The 18,516-nt window shown below is 63.4% G+C and overlaps 1 protein-coding gene across 25 annotated transcripts in view; it reads right to left on the minus strand.

Moving 5' to 3' along the window:
* NCOR2 (nuclear receptor corepressor 2) overlaps positions 1-18,516 on the minus strand; it is a 224,278-nt gene that overhangs the window by 19,413 nt on the left and 186,349 nt on the right. For 15 of the 25 annotated variants that reach the window (XM_067015111.1, XM_067015116.1, XM_067015113.1 and 12 more), the window contains 11 exons: positions 16,087-16,207; positions 15,029-15,188; positions 10,626-10,790; positions 9,388-9,542; positions 8,624-8,708; positions 8,313-8,417; positions 7,911-8,014; positions 4,313-4,463; positions 1,628-1,768; positions 1,150-1,236; positions 148-446 (listed from right to left, as the gene is read on the minus strand). In XM_067015111.1, the coding sequence (XP_066871212.1) occupies positions 148-446; positions 1,150-1,236; positions 1,628-1,768; positions 4,313-4,463; positions 7,911-8,014; positions 8,313-8,417; positions 8,624-8,708; positions 9,388-9,542; positions 10,626-10,790; positions 15,029-15,188; positions 16,087-16,207 (1,573 nt within the window). The remainder of the gene's footprint in view (positions 1-147; positions 447-1,149; positions 1,237-1,627; positions 1,769-4,312; positions 4,464-7,910; positions 8,015-8,312; positions 8,418-8,623; positions 8,709-9,387; positions 9,543-10,625; positions 10,791-15,028; positions 15,189-16,086; positions 16,208-18,516) is intronic. The other 10 variants (XM_067015136.1, XM_067015135.1, XM_067015132.1 and 7 more) reach the window with 4 other exon arrangements.

Raw genomic sequence — 18,516 nt, forward strand, 5'->3', positions numbered from 1 at the left:
ACGGCTCAGTGACGAGCAGCTGTGCGATCTTGGGCGTGGCACTCAACAAGTCTGGGCCTCAGTTTCCCCATTTGTAGGGGCCAGAGCGGTGCCCACCACCACCCGCCGCCCCGATCTTGGCCCAGCCGCCCAGCCCCGTGCCCGTACCTGCGTGATGGAGCCCTCCTTGAGCGGCCGCGGGGCCAGCGGCAGTTCAGGCGTGCGCCGCAGCTCCTCCCGTGGGATCTCATGGATGGAGCGGCCGGCCTCCTTCACTGTCGCCACCAGGCCCTCGTGGGCCGGCTTCAGCTTCAGGGGGCCCAGGGCCTCCAAGGGCCGGGCCTTGTAGGCCTCGGCCAGGTCCCGTGGGGGTGGGGGGGGCGGGGGCGGCGTGCCCTCACGCTTCAGGAGCTTGGCCTCCCGACGCTGGTAATCCTCCTGGGCCTCCACGTAGGATCGTGGGATCCCTGCCGGGGAGGACGGGGTGCTGACCCTTGCGCCTGCACCCCACCTCGCCCATCCTAACCTGGGGCCTCCATGCTGGCAGATTCTGGAGCCAGACTACCTGGCTTCAAGTCCTCACTTGCTGTGTGACCTTGAGCACATGACTTGCCCTCTCTGAGTCTCAATTTCCTCATATATAGAATGGGAGTAGTAACTGAAAGCCCTCACCAAGGCATGAGCGTTCAGTGAGATAATACAGATAAAATGCATACAATGGGGCTCACAGCAGCTGGCCTGCCGCCGACCAGCCAGGAGAACTGGGGCGGCGTATCTGACCTCTCTGATCCTCCCACTGTTGTACCTTCCTCTTGGAGTCTGTCCCATATGATACTATACAGAGAGCACACGGGGTAGCACCAAGCGCAGAGTACAGTAGATGCTCAATAAATGACACCTACAAAGTTGAGGGCGATGGGTAGTATTTCGCTTTCTCTTTTTGTTTTCAGATACATAAGGACTGCCTTGCTCTGCCTTTCAACCTGCACACATACCTGTCATGTACTCGTGTGCTACGTGCCTTTCCACGTACCTGGGCACCCACGGCACTCTGGTATGCCTTCCCTCCCCCGCCCACCCCGACTGTAAACCCGGGGGCTTGTGGCAGCTTCCACGAGGGTGTGGTGGCCGGGCCTGCGGGGGGAACTTGGGGAGCAGAGGGCAGGGTACCTTGCGTGATGGAGCCTCGGATGTGGTGCTGCTCTTTGAGATGGTGGGGGCTGTGCCGCTCAGGCGGGATGGCGCGGCCCATGAGACCTGGGAGGGGGAGGGCAAGAGCGTCATCTCGTGGCTCCCCGAGCCGGCTTTGGCAGGGACGAGCCAGGGTCTACAGCGCCCCCTCCCAGCAGCGGGCCCCTCCAGCCGCTCGGTGTCAGTCCCCACGACGATAGTGGTGGCGGCACAGGACCACTTCCCGGGCCCTGCGCTACCTCCAGATGGAGCTTCAGAAAAAACCCAGCCTCAGTTTTCCCATCTGTAAAGTAGGGCCAACCATCCCATCTCCTCCCTCCAGGGGGAGCTGAGAGAGAGAAGTTCTCTCCCTCTCCTGCCATCACCCAGCAAGTAGGGAAGCCCCCGGGGGCAGGTCCTAGGCCCTCCCCTGGCCCTCCTGTGCCCCCTGGAGCAGGGAGCTGGGCAGGGCACACACCTTCGATGCTGGCTGAGGAGATGGCCCTGCTGACACGGCCCTCCATCATGTCATAGGTGCGCTTGGGGGCGGCCGTCTCGTGGGGAGGTCCTGAGCTGCTCCTGCCATCCTCCTTGGAGCACTGGGACACGGACATGCCACCTGGAAACCAGAGCGATCTCACGATGAGGGGCAGCCCCAGGGCAGCTGTGTGCACTGGGCCCAGTACCAGCAAACAGGCCGGGCCCAATGGGCAGGAGTCAACAGCCTGCGGTCCAGCCCAGGGCCTGTCCTGCTGGCAGGGAGGTGTGTGCCTTTGACCATGTGCGGGTATGTGAGTCTGTGCACGAACACGTCCACTCGTGGGAGCTGACACGTGACGTGAACACGTGTAACCGCGTGCACGTGAGCAAAGATGCACCAGCCGAGTGTGAACATGCAGGGTTACCGCAACCATCCGTGTGTGTCACCGTGGCTCTCCGTGTGTGTGCATGTGTGTGAGAGTGTGTGTGTGCGCGCACCTGGCCACTGAGAACAAGGTGAGGCCGCGTGCAAGAAACTGTGTGCATCCGTGTCCACGTGGGGAGAGTGCGTGTCTGCGGCGGGGGAGGGAGGGGACGAGGAGTGTCCACAGCAGGGGCGGCCTCGCCAAGCCAGGCTGAGCCCAAAGGGCGAGCACCTCAGGCTGGGCACGCGGGCCCCCGACAGGCCGAGGGTCTGAGCAGCCAGGAGGCGGGCCCTGAGGAGGCCAAGGCTCGGTCTCGCCCATCAGGCTGGGGGCTCCTCGAGTGGGCCTCTCCTTCCAAGGGTGGCTGAGTCCGGGGGTGTCAGAAGCAAGTTCCCGAGAGCCCCGTGCCTGCCCCTTGGGACAAAGGGCGCGCCCGCTCTCCCTGGGTTTCCGATCATGATCCCATGGGATCCTCAGGGCGTGAGCTACTCCAGGGGCTGCAAACTGGTGGCCAGCGGATAGACCGCGTTGCTGCTCCGAATTTTGCTCAAAATTAACTGCTGATGTTTAAACACTGAGAGACTTCAGATAAAAACAGAGAGATTAGAAGTCGGGCCAGCGGGCGCACGCTCGCTACAGGGCGACAGTCAGCTATCCGGGAACGGAGGCGGGGCCCCTGTAGACACAGCCATCACTCTCCGGGTCCTCCCCGGCCCCTACCGCCTTCCACCGGGCCTGCGGCCCTCTCTATTCCCAGGCAGCACGTGAGAAATTAAAAGCCTTGATTTACACCCGTTCTGCAGATGACAAACTTAAGGCCTGCAGGGGCCCAAGACCTGATCCGGAGGCCTGAGCTGAGATGCCACCCAGGGCTCTGCTCATAACACCTCGACTGCCAGCCTCTCCGTCTGCCCTTACAGGGCCCCTGACCATCCCCCAGCGCCCTCAGCCGGGTACCGAGGTTGGCACAGAAGACGCAGCTGACACCCTGTCCCCAAGACTGCCTCCACCACTTGGCAGCAGAGAGAGGCAAGTGCCTAAGCCCCACGGTACCACCTCCGCTTCCCGGGGCCAGGCGGAGGCGGAGGCGGAGGGAGAGGAAAAAGCGCCCGCCGCCGCCAGAGGAGAAGCAGTTTGCAGCCCTACAGCTGCCAGCCGCTGAGAGGGGCGTCCATTAGCAGCTTTTATCTCCGCGCCCCTGGGTGCCCGAGGCTGCCAGGAAATTCACATCCCAGCCCGTTACTTCCTTAACTCCTTCCAGGCGGGGCTCCCTGGTTGGGGAACCAGAGAGGGTGAGAGGAGTGAGGAGAGAAGTGGGGGGCCCAGGGCTCAAGGGGGTGGCGCATCTCTCTGGTCATCGCCCCTTCCTGCCACCCACGTGGCGTCAATTAGAGAGCACAGCGTTTGCCACAGCGCTGGGCCAGAGGCCTGGGGGGGGGGTGTGAGCCTGGGCTTCTGCTCCCTGGGCCTGTTCCCCTACTGCACGTCTAGCAAGGCTGGCCACAAGTTTGCTTCCTGAATTGTAAAGAACCGGGCAGAGGTGGAGACAGCTAAAGCCAATCCTTACCTGCTGCTGGCTTACATACCTGCAGGGATGGGGAGCTCACCCCCTCTCCTGGTGTCACCCCAGTCTTGCCTCCCTGTGAACCCACCTCGATGGGCCAGACACCCCCGCCCCCTGCTCCCCCAGTCCCAGGCCTCCTTTTCTCTTGAGGGGCCAGGAGGGTGGACACATAGAAGGACCACTGGATGTCACCGCACCTCAGCTCCCACATCCGTAAAATGCGAACACACTCCTTCACCCTGGCTCTCAACCACACCAAGCTGACAGGAGGGTAACACACTCCCCTAGATTCGTCTTCTGAAGACATCTGGCTGCCCTTTAACCCCAACCATGTTTTCTGGACCCTTCTCTCTTGACCAGCTCCAGAAGCACCAAAGTCTGGGGTTTGGTGGACAAGCCACACTGGATGTGGGCAGGTTTCCATGACTCAAGATTAACAAGGTGACGTCCCGTCCGCATCCTGGGCGGGCGTCCTGAGAGCTCTCTGAGGGGGCTTCATCCGCTGGGCCCCCAGCATATGGGCGGCCCCCAGTAAACACCAAGTGACCACATGACGAGCCACCTCCAGGTCACCACTGGTCCTCTCACCTAGAGGCTCCTTCCCGGGCATCAAAGATGCCCGAGGATGGGAGGGACGGGCCAGCCCCTGCCCACCCACCAGCTCCTGGCAGCCGTGACGGACGACGGGACTCACCCTCGTAGGACAGCACGTGGCCCTTCTTGCCCTCGTAGATGACGTGGCCCTTGGGCAGGCCGTCCTCCCGGCTGCGGTCCAGGCGGCTGGGGCTGTCCTCACCGATGATCCTGGTGATGGTGCCCTTGTACAGCACGTCGGCTGGAGTGCCCTGGGGGCGCGGAGGGGGTGAGTGCCCGCGCGCTCCGGCCGGGGACCCCCGCGCTCGCCAGACACGACCCAGCACGCGTACACGTGCACCTTCCAAATCCACACACAGGCACACGTGTGTCCGCCAGTGCACACGTGTTCACGCACATACTGCTTCAGAAAGGCGGGGCCCACCGGAACACAACCACACAGAACGAAGCAGCAGTGATGTTAATAACAAGCGCCGAACGCTTTCCATACATCGACTCGTTTGACCCTGGAAATAACCCTAAGTCAGGTACCATCGTGCCTATTTCAGATGAGGAAACTGCGGCACCAGGAGGCAAGGTGACCTCGCCCAGCGTCACCTGGCTAACGAGGGGCAGATCTGGCCCTGGAGTCTGTGTTGCAACCTGTACTGCATGAATTTTACTTTCTCAGAGGCCGGTCGCTGGGATGTCAGCCACGTGCCTGTGACCACATGTCATTCCCAAAACCAGAACGGGGACTCAAATCAGGGCAGGACACCAGAAATCTTAGCTCTAACCCAGGGTTTCTCAGCCTCGGAGCTGTGCCCTGTGGGCCAGATGATTCTTTGAGGTGGGGGCCGACCTGGGCACCGTGGGACATTTAGCGGCCCACCCCCGGGCTCTGCCCACTAGACGCTGGCAGTGCATGTGACCCCCAATCTGCTTTCCCCCAGATGTGACCATCACAAATGTCCCTAGACATTGCCCAGTGTCCCCCGGGAGGCAAAACTGCCCCCGATCAAGAAACAGTGCCTTAGAGGGAGTGAGCTCCCTGTTGGGGGTTGCATTCAGGCAGAGAGAAGATAGCCACGTGGGGCAGTGTCCTGCCTTGGGCGACTTCCAGGAACACGAGTGGGGGGTCAGAATAGGAATCTGGAGTCAGACTGCTGGAGGGCAAACAGCAGCTTTACCAACGAGTTGCTGTGTGACCTTTGTCAAGTCACTTCGCCTCTCTGAGTCTCAGCCTGTACATCTACAAAACGGAGACAGCCTCTGTATACGATTCTCAGAGGCACCCGTCACAGACAAGCTGTCCCCAAATCAAGACGTCTCTCTTCTCTTTCTACGGTTCCAAGAGCTGACTGAGAGATGCGGCCCCGACTGCGTGTGCCAAGCCCTAGGCTGGTGCACTTCGAGTCTCCCCCTGGGGGCTTCTCTGCCAAGAAACACCCTTCTGTGGGGTAAGGGCAGCAACTGGCACCCCTGGGCTTTCATCCCAGATCCTGGTCTGCAAGCAGGGGAAAAGCAAGACACCCTGAATCCAGACCGGTCTCCCGAGACGTCTCAAAGCAGACGCCCTAGATAGGATCCCTCGGCCACACTTTAAAAGGCTTGTGCACAGTGTAGAATAGATGGGCTTTAGTTTGGGTGACAGATAATCCAGGGGCGGGAAGCCACCTCTCTCATCAGGAGAGCACACGGCAGGGGAGCCGGCAACATCCCATCGGGAAAGGCTCCTCCAGGGGCAGCTGATAGAAGCCCACCCACTGTAAGTCTGTGTGCGTTTGAGTTTGTATATGTGTGTGTATCCGTGTGTTCCTGAGTCTGTGTGTGTGTGTGAGCCTGTGTGTGTCCCATGACCAGATTTCATCACCTGGGCGTGAGGCTGTGGGGAAGTCTGACTCTCACGCATCTGGCAGCTGCCAGAAACAATCGCAAGGCCGTGGGTGACCCACACGGCTTGGGTCACGGCCACCTGAAACGAGGCAGATGGACGCCCAGGAACCTTTAATCCCGAACACCTCTGTGAGGATGACTCAGCAAGAGACACTTTTAGCAAAGGGAAAACTGAGTCAGGGCGCGTCGATCCCCTGCCTGAGTCAGCATGTGGTGGGGCCGGGACCTGAGTGTCTGCGGCCCGGCTTTGGCCCCAGGTGCCTGCGCAGCTGCCTTCGAAAGCTCATGATTTCAAAACCAACAGGTTTTAGAGAAACGTGAAGCATCAGGGGCTCTCCTTTGTGGTGTGATCTGAGGCCCCTGGAGCCAAAGACACCTCCCTATGGGAGCCTGTGGCCTGAAGTTCCACCATTCACGTGCGTGTGTGTGTGTATGTTAGGGGGAGGGGTTGTGCGTGTGCGTGCGTGCGTGTGTGCATGTGTGCGCGTGTCCGTGAGTGTGTGCGTGTGCGTGCGTGTTGGGGGGAGGGGTTGTGTGTGTGCGTGCGCGTGTGTGCGTGTGCGTGCGTGTTGGGGGGAGGGGTTGTGCGTGTGCGTGCGCGTGTGTGCGTGTGCGTGTGCGTGCATGTTGGGGGGAGGGGTTGTGTGTGTGCGTGTGCGTGTGTGTGCGTGTGCATGTGTGTCCAGGCTCCCCTTCCTCTGGCGCAAAACGCTGGGTCCACTGCTTACTGGCTACACGACCTTGGGTTTAATCCCTGGGCTTCGGTCTTCTCATCTGTAAAATGGGCTGACCCGGATTCCGTGCTAATGTAAACCATCTCGTCTGGAGCTGGTGGAAGGGAAGCCCTAGGAGCTAAGGACCCCCGGAAGTGGGGGGCCCGCCCTCTGTGGTCCACCAGCCAGGGAGGAAGGAGAGGGTTAAACAGGCTCTGTGTACACTAGGAGCCCCGAGCTCAGTTCTGAACCCCCAGTCCTGGCACCGGAGGAGCAGAGTGGCCCCTCTGCAAACCCTCGGATGGGGCCGATGTCACCAGCCGATCCCACACTCCTCTCTGCGGAGCTGGATGCGGCCAGGATGCCAACTCCAGCCGTCAGCCTGTCAACACCACGAGGTCAAGGTTGGCACCAGAGGAAACCTCTGTCATCCAGGACTGAAGTCACAAAAGCGGGGGTTACGGCAGCACAGGGGGAGCCCCAGTGGTGGGGGCGGGCTCAGCTGAGCTGCAGGAGCGTCTGTCCACTCACCCCCTTGAAGGCGGGGGATGTGCAGACTCCCTCACCGGCCCCCAAACCTTCGTTGACCTGAACGCCTCCTGCTCCCTGCTCCAGGCACCAAGGACACTTGCCGGTCCTGGTGCACACCAGGGACCCTCCCACCTCTCCGCCTTTGCGCGTGCTGTCCCCTGGGCCCGGAATGCCGATCCCCGTGATTCCGGCAGGGCTCACGCCTCTGAGAGGTCCCCGGCTCACCTGTCTCTGCGGCCTCAGCAGGCCCAGCCATTCTCAACCACGGTGTTTTACTCAGCACAAAGCACGGGCTACTCTGAAATCACCTGCTCAGTTTTTCCCTGTCTGTTTCCTTCTGCTACCCTCCCAGCTCCTTGGGGCCCTTGAGTTTTGCGTTTCGCCCAGCACCCAAAGTGCCTGGCTCCCAGGCTCACAGAGTGAGTGGGCACCCCCGGGAAGCCACCCCATCTACCGAGGCAGATGCTGAGCGGGGCTGGGTGGGTTGCCCACTGCTTTGTCCGCAGGCAGGGCCACGTCTGGAGACGCTGCCTGCCAGTGCCACCCTGGTCCCTCATGCCACGGCCCCAGGACACCTACATGGGTGATGGAGCCGCGGTACGTGATGGGGCTCTCGGAAGGCACCCGCGTGCTGGGGATGCCCTTGGTGATGCTTCCTCCTGGAACCGAGCCCAGAGACGTCCCTGGAAGACATGAGACACGGGCTTCAGGGGTATCTGCGGCCCCTCCCCAGGCCCCAGGCCCAGAGCCACCCAGACTGTGCTCCTGGCGACCTGCAAGTCCCCCCCCACCTCCAGTGTCTCAAGGCAGAGGGTCGCCCTGCCCCTAAGTGGAAGTAGACAACGGCGAAGAGAGGCTGCTGGGCCCTCTGGGAGCCGAAGCTTCTTAGCAGGTTTTGGAGAAAGGGTCCCGTTCCTGCCTCGACCCTCCCGGGGACGGAGGGGCAGCCGCCGGGGATGAGCCTAGCTCGCGTGCCCTCACCTCTCAGCACGGACGTCTCCTGAGCCGTAGGGACCCCCAGGCTCTCCGGTGGCCCAGCCTGGCCCCGTGGGGACAGCTGCTCCTGCTTCACTCCGCTGAAGGGCGCTGGAGATGGGCGAGAGCAGTGAGCCGAGCCTCTGGGCAGGGATTCAGGAGGATGGCCGCCTCCCTGCCCTGTCCAGGGGCTGAGGGACCTCCCCACCACGCTCGGGCCAGAGTCCCCTAGGGTGAACTGCCCTCCCTCGAGCCCCCAACACAAACGGAAGGAGCCAAGCCTGGGCCATCGAGGTTGGGGGGCCCTAGATCCTTACCCAGCTTCTTGGGGTCCATGGTGAGGGGACCCACGGGGGCCTTGGCATGCTCTGAGTACGGGACATGGAGCTGCACAGACATTCCCTGTGGGAGCAGAGGTCGTGGGGTCACAGGGGCCTCAACCAGGGCCTCAGCCCGCTTTTACGAGGGCCCAAGAGGAGGGGAACCTCAGGATCACACACGGGTCCGAGAGGCCTGGGGCCTGAGTTCCGGCCCCGCTGCCCCTCTGGGCAACTGTGAACGAGTCACCGCCTCTCCCGAGCCTCAGTGCCCTCACCCGTGGGGCGGTCATCACGACGTGGTTTAAAGGAAATGGAGCCCACAGGCGTCTGAGCAAAGCACGTGCCTTGCCCCCGCCCCACGCCCCACGGGGGCAGGTCAGAGAGGTGAAGGGGCAGGTGGATCGAGGCTCACCACGGGCCGGGGCTGTGTGTCTAGTGCCTGCGATCTTCTGTTTCACAGAAGGGAAACCGAGGCACAGAGAGGTTAAGTAACTTGCCGAAGGCCACACAGTCTGATCGCGGAGCCCCTGCTCTCGAATGCCCCGTGGAGTGACCTCCCAAGGTCCTGATGCCTGGGTCAGGCACAGCCAGCTCTGACCCAGGCCCTTGGGTGCCCGACCCCCACCAGACACCGTCAGTCCCAGTGATCGCCCCCACCCCGACTTGACAGATGGAAAGACCAAACCCCAGAAAGAGGAAGGGGCGTTCTCCGGGCACCGGGTCGCACAGGTGCTTCTGGGGGGCTGCCCCTCCCACCTCACCTGGGAGATGGCACCCATCTGCCTCTCAAGGACGCTGGGGTGCTTGGTGGAGGAGATGAGGGGCGGCGGGTTGGAGATGGTGGGTGGGCGTGGTAGGACGGGCCGGGCGCTGTCATGGAGGCCCAGGGGCAGCGGGTGACCTGCAGGGCACGTATCTGTCCATCACAGGGCCCCAGGAGCGGGGTCAGAGGCAGAGCCCCCAGGCCACTCCCCGCCTCTTCTCTGTCCTGCCCAGGTGGTTGCCCGTCCATATGTGCCCCCACTGCTCCCCTCGTCTCTGCCTGACGAGCCGTCTGCATCCTTGGTTCAGACACCACCACCCCTGGGAAGTCTCCCTCCACGGCCCAGGCCCTGGCCCACGCCCCTCAACTCTCCCCCAGACTCCTTAACTGGTCTCCCCGTTCCCCTTTTACTCTCCAACAGTCCACTCCTCTCACAGGAACCAAAGGGATCTCTTTGAAAAGTCTACTAGTTCACATCCTCCCCTGCTATGAACCTTCCATGGCTCCCCACTGCTCCCCCAGGATAAGGTCTGAGCCTCTGACACAACTTTCAGGTTCACCTGACCCGGTGCTTACGGTCTCCCCAGGCTCAGTGGGCACCAAGCTTCTACCATGGCAGCCTGATTCGGTGTCTCAAGCTTCGCCTGCTCTTTCCTGCCCCAGGACCTTTGCACGTGCTGTTCCCCCTGCCTGGCATGCCTTTCCCTGTTCTTCTCCTGGCTCTTTTGGGCCACTCATCCTGCAGGATCAGCTCTGCTCAGGATGGCCTTTCCTGATACCACAGTCCTTACTGGCCCCTGGCTATGCCCCTTTGATTGCCCGGGCCAGGCAGGGCTGAAGAACCCAGGAAGGATCTCGAATCCAGCCTGACTATATATGTAAATCAAAGCAGGCCCCTCCCTCCTCACACTTGTCTCTCCATCTGCCCGTTGTCCACTTCAAAGTCCATATGGTGGAAGACGGAGCTCCCACTCTCGGCCTGCTCCTCACCGGCTCGAGCGCCTCCCAGGGCTCCCCAGCACCAGGTGCTTCAATTGCAATCCTGTAGATTTCTCACATCTCAACGGAGTTTCCCCCCGCCCCCCGCCGCCTTCCCCTTCACTGACCAGACCATCCCTCCCGCCGGGACCCTGAGATCCTTCTGCATATGCAGCTCCGAGTCAGTGCACACAGTTGGCGCCCAGTGCTTGCACTGGCTGACTCGGCCAGGAGGCCAGGCTCGGGCGAACTACTCACCAGGCGGGGCGTAGGAGAAGGCCAAGGGGTCAGGGGTGTGCGGAGAGGCCTTTATCACCTCGCGCGGGGGCACAGGGAAGGGCAGGCCTGACGTCCAGCACGAGGGATCCGTGGGCAGCTTCTGGCCCTCAGCCGCAAAGGCCGGAAAGAACACGGGCTTCTCTGCTGGGGGGCAAAAGGCAGGGCAGTCAGCCGCACTCGGCCAGCCCTCGGGCCCCCAGCCCTGGCGGCCCTGCTCAAACAACACCCCCTGTGCCTGCAGCGCCGGCCTCGGCCAGGGGAAGGTCCTGGCCGACAGCGACGGAGCCCCCCCAAGTCTGCAGACCGGGCACCACACTGACTCGTGATGTCCTGTCAAGCACGGATGTGCCTCGGGCTTGGGCTGGGCTTCTCGGCGGCCCCTGATTCCAGCGCTGGAATCCCACGGGCACTTGCCCGGCACCAGGTCAGCAAGGGGCCTGGACAAACCTCCAAACCAGTGGGCGGCAGATGGTAGCACGGGGCCTGCCCACCGCCCGCTTCTGCGTGTACACTTGTGCTGGAGCGTGCTCACGTCCACCCGTTTATTTATCATTTGCAGCAGAGCCGAGGAGTTGCGACAGAGACCGTCTGTCTGGCCCACAAAGCCTAAAATATTTACTATCTGGCCCTTCCCAGAAGAGGCTCGCTGACCTCTTCAGATGACGAAGGCGGTCAGAACGGTTTGCCAGGATGCGCGTACGTGTGCTCCCGCCAGCACGGCTGCGGCCCGGATGCCCGGGGTGACAGCGCGCACACGTCAGCCCGTGCGCCGAGCGTATCCCACATCCGGGGCCTGGGTCGGGCGTTTCAAAAGCGTGAACTCAGCGAGCCTCCTTGCAGGCTCGGGAGAAAGAGAGCGGCCGGGCCCGGCGTGCTGAGAGGGACCGGAGTACGGACACATCGACGGCCTTATCTAAGGTCACCAGCAAATATCTGGCCAAGTCGGGATTTGACCACTGAACCTCCCAGGCGCTGCAGCTGCAGATACCACGACGGCGGAGGGAGCCCTGCCACGGGGGCTCCAACTAAGTGCTCTGCGTGGACTGACTCGGTTATCCTTGCCACACCCTTCAGGGAACTGACGAAGATTATCCCCAATTTGCAGATGGGAACACGGAAGCTCAGAGGGGTGAAGTCACCTGGGCAAAGGCCCACAGCCAGCAAAGGGGAGCTCTGAGCCCAGGTAGATGGGCTGCAGGCTGTAACCTTCACCTCTGCCACACACACTGACCACGGCGAGAGGAGCAACGATTGGCCCTGGGTTCTCGGGCCCGGGGACAGCCCGCACACGCGGCCAAAGGCCAGGCCGTCTTCCTTCTCCCGCCGGCCACTCACTCTGCTGAGATCGGTCCTAAGTGCCAAACCTCTTCCTTGAGAACTGGTGTCGGGCTGGAGGACCCACGGTGGCGAGGGCGGGGCTACGGTGCGGGGGAGGGGGGAGTAGCCGGCTGACGGGCCTGGGATGGGAGCGCCCGGCAGGCGTCATCCCTCGGGCCACCTCCAGATGACACGGGAGCTCTGAAGACCCAGCAGGGCGAGCAGGAGGACCCTGGCAGCGCTGAGCCACCGGCGGTGGGCACAGCAGGCGGGGTGGGGGCGTGAGTGCAGCACACCCTCCGCTCCCCTGCCGGGAGACCGAGCGCCCCCCGGACCCGCGCGCCTGCTGAGGCGGGGAGCCCGCAGATGCGGGGAGCAAGCGGGCTGGGGATTCTCACGTTCGACCGCCCCCCACCCCGGGGCCTGCAGCGGGCCCGGAAGTTCCGCGCACGCCCTGGACCTCGCTCGCCTGGCCCCCGGCCCCGCGTGTGCCTCGGCTGCCCTCTCCAGCTCAGCTCCGGCTGCCGTGGGAGGGGGCAAGGGCGGGGGGGGGGCCTCCGGTGCTGGAAGGGAAATCCGGGGCCGGGCCAGGATGGGCCGGCGGCCGAGAGCTTGGAGAGAGACAGCTCCAACCTGTTCCTCCGGCTGGGCCCAGGGAGCCCGAGGGACGAGCGGGCGGAGCAGCTCCACGGGAGCCAGGCGGCAGGGGAGGCTCCGGAGAGACCAGAGAGGTCGGTCGCGCTGGGTGTCAAGTTCATGCATGTGCCTACGGGTGCTCGCTGCGAGGCAGGCCTTGGCGCCTAACGCCAGGTGCCCCGTCTCCTGTGTGGAGCGATTCCAGGAAACGGCGCGGCCCTCTGCCGTGCCAACAGGCCGAGTGCCAGACTGAGAAAGCGCAGGTGGTGGCTCACCTTCTCCCAGGACAGGGCCCGTGGCCCATCCCGGCGGGCCCTGCCCGGCCCTGTGTGGTATCCAGCCACCCAAGTATGGCCCAGCCCAGCTCAGATCTGGCGCCGGCCAAGGCTGTTTGGGCCCCTGACGCTGCCACGCAGCTATCCGCCCTGGGCTGGTGCCCCGGCCCTGGAATGTCCTTCCAGAGCCAGACCCCACGTCTTGCGCTGCACTCTCGTCCAGCGAACCCCAGCCCCTCCACGGGGAGTCCCGGTCCCAGCGTGGACAGCTGGCGGGACCCCAGGAAGAGGCAGACGTTCCGCTTTCAACCCCACGATCGGGTTCATCAGCAGGTCCCACTGTTCTGCCTCTGAAGCAAACTCCCAACGCCTCCTTCATGGTCACCAGCACAGGCCAGGCTGCCGTCATCGCTGGCCGGGAAAAGCACCACGGCCTCTTGCAACTGCCCACAACTCCCTGCCACCCTTTCTCCTCAACAATGGCCAGAGAGGCGGAGAGAGAAGAGATCTTTCTAAAATAAAAATCAGATGGCCTGACCTGTTCTGCACCTAAGACAAAAGCCCCACAGTACCACGGCCTACGAGGCCCCACACAATCTGGTCCCCCATCTCCCCGTCCCACCTCCTATCCTACCCCCTCCCCAGCCACCACGACCTCCTGGCAGCTCCGCCAACACACCAAGGCTTGTTCCCACCCCAGGGCCTTTGCACGTGCTGTTCCCTATGCCTGAATGCCCTTCCCCCCGATCTTCCCACGACTGCCTTCTCTTCACGGAGACCCTCCCCCGAGCCCTTCATCGTCACTCATTCTGTTTTGTCTCTTTCGCTGCACGAACCAGCCTAAGGTCTTCTTGCTTCCTTACGTGTCCCCCTGTTTAACGTCCTCTTGCAAAAACAGCAGCTCCTCGGAGCAGGGACTTCATCCTGCTCACTGCCGAACCCCCGCTGCCTGGCGTGGTGCTTGGAGATCGTGGGCGTTCAGCCAATGTCCTGGCCCCGTGGCCACAAGCTGGCCTGTGTGCCAACCAGGATGCACGCCCGCCCATGTGGGTGGCACCCGAGCCTTCCTGCAGCAGGTGAAGGCGGCAGGCAGGGCGGGCGGATCAGCGGGGGAGTGTCTGGCAGGCCCTGTCACTTGTGAAGTGTGGAGCTGGCCTCCTTCAGGGACAGCCCTCCTCTCTGTCCTCCGGCACACAGACCCACCCTCAGGGAGGCCGAGGCCTTCTAGAGAAGGCGGGACGCCGTACCAGAGGCTGCCGGGGGTGGGGACGCAGGTGGCCCTGGCTGCCCACACCTGTCCCTGGGCTGCGTCGGTCAGGGAGGATGGCCCGGGGTCCTGCTGCCCTCAGACCCCTAGAGCAGCGTGGAGGGAGCCTCTGGGGGCGGTCAGCCCCCGGTGCCTGAGATGTGCCAGGCTGGTCTGGGACGGGTGTCCCTTTGGGCCACAGGCTTGAGACTTCTTGGGTCCGGTGGGGGTGGTGGGGCAGAGACAGAAGATCCAGAGAACGAGAAACCGTGCCCCACCTGCCTCCTGACCTTGCACTTCACTTGGTGACAGTAAAGCCTGCCCCGGGCAGTTGCTGCAACACAGCTGCTCGGGGAATCACCCCACTGGCACCCCAGTGACCTCGGCCTGGAATAAGGTCAGGGCGAAAGCTGGAGGAGGCAGTGCTTCCCGCCCAGGCCCCAGAGCTGCTGCCAGCAGGCGCTGAACCTCACGGTTCTAGAAGCTCATGCGTGGACTGAACCACGTGGACCCAGAAACTGAGCTATAGACATGTTTTCGTACATGCGCAGTGCTTCTGAAAATTTTGAGAAGTGGCCAATGTTGAGAAATTCGAAGATTTCACATGAAAAGATGGATTTCTAGCTTCTCTGGAAGAACACCCCCCAGACCTGTATTGCCACATGGTGACTCTCGGCTAGACCAATATGCACCCACTTTAGAATAGAAAGAACGGGAGTCTCCAACTGCCCCAGTGCCCAGCCCCCAACTGCCTCACCCCCCCACCCCCCGGCATGTTTCGCTCATTTACTTGGCCTGTCGGGCCCCCGCGGCCTTGGACTCCGCAGGCGCTGCTCTGCACACACAAAGGCCCGTCCACCCACCGGCCCGCCTCCCCCGTGCTCCCCGGGCCACCGACACACACTTACCCTCCTTCTCAGCGGGAGGCACAGGGCTCCTGCTTTTGCCTCGAGGGCTGCTGCCGGGCCGCTGGGGGCTGTCGCTCTCTGGCTGCAGGTGCTGCGGTGGCGGCGGCGGAGCAGCCGGCGCCGCGTCCTCCCGGGGGGGCTCGTGGGCTTTGGCGACCTGCTGAGGGAAGCCGGGAGGACTGAGCCTCTTCACAGCCCGTCCGCCCACAGGTCACAGAGGTCAGGGAATGCCCTCCAGGCTCCCTGCGTGGGGCCAGCCTGGAAACTGAGGCCCAGGGGGAGGCAGCGACGTGCCCAAGGGCCCGCGGCTTGGGGGCCCGGAGGGCGGGGCTTTGCGCAGAGCGTAGGGGCTGTGCCCGCCCATCCCAGCTGCCCGGCCGTGGCTGGGGGAGCCCCCGTTACCCTCCCCACCAGCCCCGTCCCCAAATCGCTCCGGGTCTCAGAGGGAGCGGGGCCGACCAATGGGACTGGGCCCGGCCTCGGGGGGCAACGTGGCTTGGCGCGCCTGTGCCCCTCACTCGGAAAGCCCCGGTCAGCTCAGAGCCTTTCAGCCCAGAGCCCCCAGCTGCATTTGAAGGCCCGGCCCACCTCCTTGCAGAGGGACGGCTTTGGCCACGACTGAGCCGTCACGAGTGAGGGGCACCTCGGAGGGCCCTCCTGCTCGGCCTGGGGAAGAATCTTCCAGCTCCCCCACCTCCCCCCAGCGGAGGGCCTCTCGGTAAGTGTGGGCGCCGCCCTCCGCCCCAAGAGGAGCTGTGACAGCGAGCTCCGGGAGCTTCCTGCGAGGTCTGGGCGGCTCTGCAGAACCCTCGGCGGGCGGGGTGGGGACGGAGGCCAGGGCGGACACCTCGCCAATCCCCCAGCCTCCCCACCTGTCTCCACGGGACTCTCCCCAGGGAACGGGAGACGCGGGCAGAGCCAGGCTGCAGGTGCCGGGGCCCCGCCTGCCCGGCCAGGTCTACCGTCCCCCCAACAGGAGGTGGAGGTCGCAGGAGCCCGGGGGCCGCGGCCCGGCTCGGCGGGAGTCCTGGGGCGCGGGAGGTGGGCCCGGGACTCACAATCGGGGGGATGGCAGCCGCCCGCTGCTTCAGCTGCTTCAGGTCCAGCGGCTTCTGGGGCGAGGCGTTGGTCCTGGCGTCGCTGGTCGCGGTGAGGAGGCTGGGCCGTGGCGACAGGAGCCTGCGGGGGAGACCAGCGTCAGGCCCACGGGCTCCCGGCCTCCTGGCTCCAGCCTGGATGACGGGGCCGGAGGGGCTGCCAGAGGGAGGCGAAGGTCCAGGATCACGGGGCCCAGGAGACCTGGGGTCACGGTGGGGTCTGCTCCCTCCCTCCCTCCTTCCCTCCCTCCCTCCCTCCTCTGGTCCATGCAGGCCTCACATGGGGCCAAGACCCCTCCCACCCCGGCCCAGAGGCCCAGCCAGGATCAAACGCTCCGGAGACAGCCCAAGGCAAGGAAAGCCCCAGAGAAACCCACACTAAGGGCCCGCACCACGCTCGGCCCTTTGGAAGCTGCCAGAAAGGCCAAGAATCAGCCGGCTTAAGGCTTGGGGAGCTTGAGGGGTTCAGGGAGATGACCCATCACCCACATAGGAGAGGCTCAGGTGCCAGGGTAGGGCCTGGGGCACGGCGCCGAGAGGACCTTGCTTATTGGAGACCAGAACTGGGGAGCCCCCCACCCAGCCCGAATGCAACCTGAGATACTGGCAATCTTGCCTGCACACCATTTGCTGAGGCGCTAAAGCGGGCGGGTACAGGCTCCACGTGGAGGGGCTGCTCAGCGTGTACGCGGCCCGCCCAGCAGCCCTAAGTGGGGCTGTGGGGCTGAGCAGGGCCTGCAGCTGCCTCGTCCTCCAAAGCAAGGCCATGTCTGTCTGCCGCTGACTTGCAGGACGGGGCAGCGCACCTGCACAGGGTGCACGGTGTGTGTGTCGGTGGGGGGCGGAGTGGGGGTCTGAAACACGGTGGGATGCCAGCGACAGGGTCACCCCAGTGTAGAGCTGCACTGTCTGGGACACCGGAGCACAGCCTGCCCTGGGGCGTGGCTCCAGAGCCGCTCACCGGTGTCGCCTCCTCCAGGAAGTCTTCAGGGATTCCCAGAACTCGCCAGCGCTGACCACAGTGCCCTGCCACAATCCCCGTCTGCCTCCCCAGCTGGCACGAGGGTCTCTAGGGCAGGAGCTGGGTCTGCTGCAGCCTCAGAACCCCTCACCCACCCACCAGGGCTGCCTGGCTCCGGCCCAGCTCTTGGTTCCCTCCTGTGACCCGCACGTGTTGAATACACAGCAGGCCTGGTGTTGTGCTTGGGGTGCGTGGTTGGAGACCCAGAATCCAGTGTCGCTTGCAGGGCGCCAGAGCCGGCTGGATGATCAAACGGTACACACAAAGGCATTGGCCGTGGGCTGGATTCAGCCAGAGGGCAAAACGCAGGTCAGGTTCCCCAAAGCCAGAGGGTCCCGTTGGTACAGCCCTTAGGTGTGTACTGTGACCATCCTGACTGACGCCACACGCGGGCTGGAAGCACAGCCACTGCCTTCCGGGTAAGATCCATGACCACCAGGGTGCAGCTCACGCCACCCAGCGCTGGCTGCCGGGCGCCCAGCGCAGAGCAGAACACGGCTGCTTCCTGCAGACGGAGCAGGACAGACGGGTGGTGCGCAGCTGAGGGGCCCTCTGTTCTCTGCGGTGAGACCGTGGCCTGCGGCCGGGACCACAGCCTGTGACGAGCCAGTCCCGGGGGCGCTAACCCCCTGGCCGTATCTGCCACATACTCAGCTGAGCGGAGTCAGGCTCGGCGACGCCCACTGGCGCTGCCCATGGCATGCAGGCGGCGCCGGGCGCAGAGGTCGGCCTGACTTCTCCGTGCTCGGCTGGTCTCCACGGTCCTCCCGACCCGGCTCAACCCCCCTGCCGTCCTCCCCTCTCTCGACCTCTCCAGATCCTGCTCGCGCTGTGAGCACCACCTGAGGCCTCTCCTGCTGTGGCTGCCCGTCCTTGCTCCCCTGGACTCAGGCCCAGCCCCCTTTTGCCCACCAACCTCGGGCCAAGGCACCCTGACCAGGTCTGAGAACTGACGTTATCACCTGTCCTGCATTCCCCACCTCCAGCTTCGACCGTCACCAAACACTGTCCCACGCGCCTCGCAACTAATTATCGATGTCCATTTGAACCAGCTTGCATTTGTAGAGTTAAATTTAAGATGAAGATACTGCAGCCACTTTGGAAAACACTCTGGCAGTTCCTCAAAAGGTGAAACAGAGTCACCATAGGATCCGGCAGTTCCACTGCTGGGCATATACTCACGGGAGTGAAAACACACATCCACACAAACACTCGTTCACACAAGATCACAGCAGCCACTATCCACAAGAGCCAAAAGGTGGAAACAACCCAAATGGCCAAAAACAGATGAATGGATAAACAAAATGTGACATATATATATATATATATATATATATATACACAATGGAATATTATTCAGCCATAAAAGA

Source organism: Kogia breviceps, chromosome 15 (genome assembly GCF_026419965.1).
Source record: "Kogia breviceps isolate mKogBre1 chromosome 15, mKogBre1 haplotype 1, whole genome shotgun sequence".
In the NCBI taxonomy this organism is placed as follows: domain Eukaryota; kingdom Metazoa; phylum Chordata; class Mammalia; order Artiodactyla; family Physeteridae; genus Kogia; species Kogia breviceps.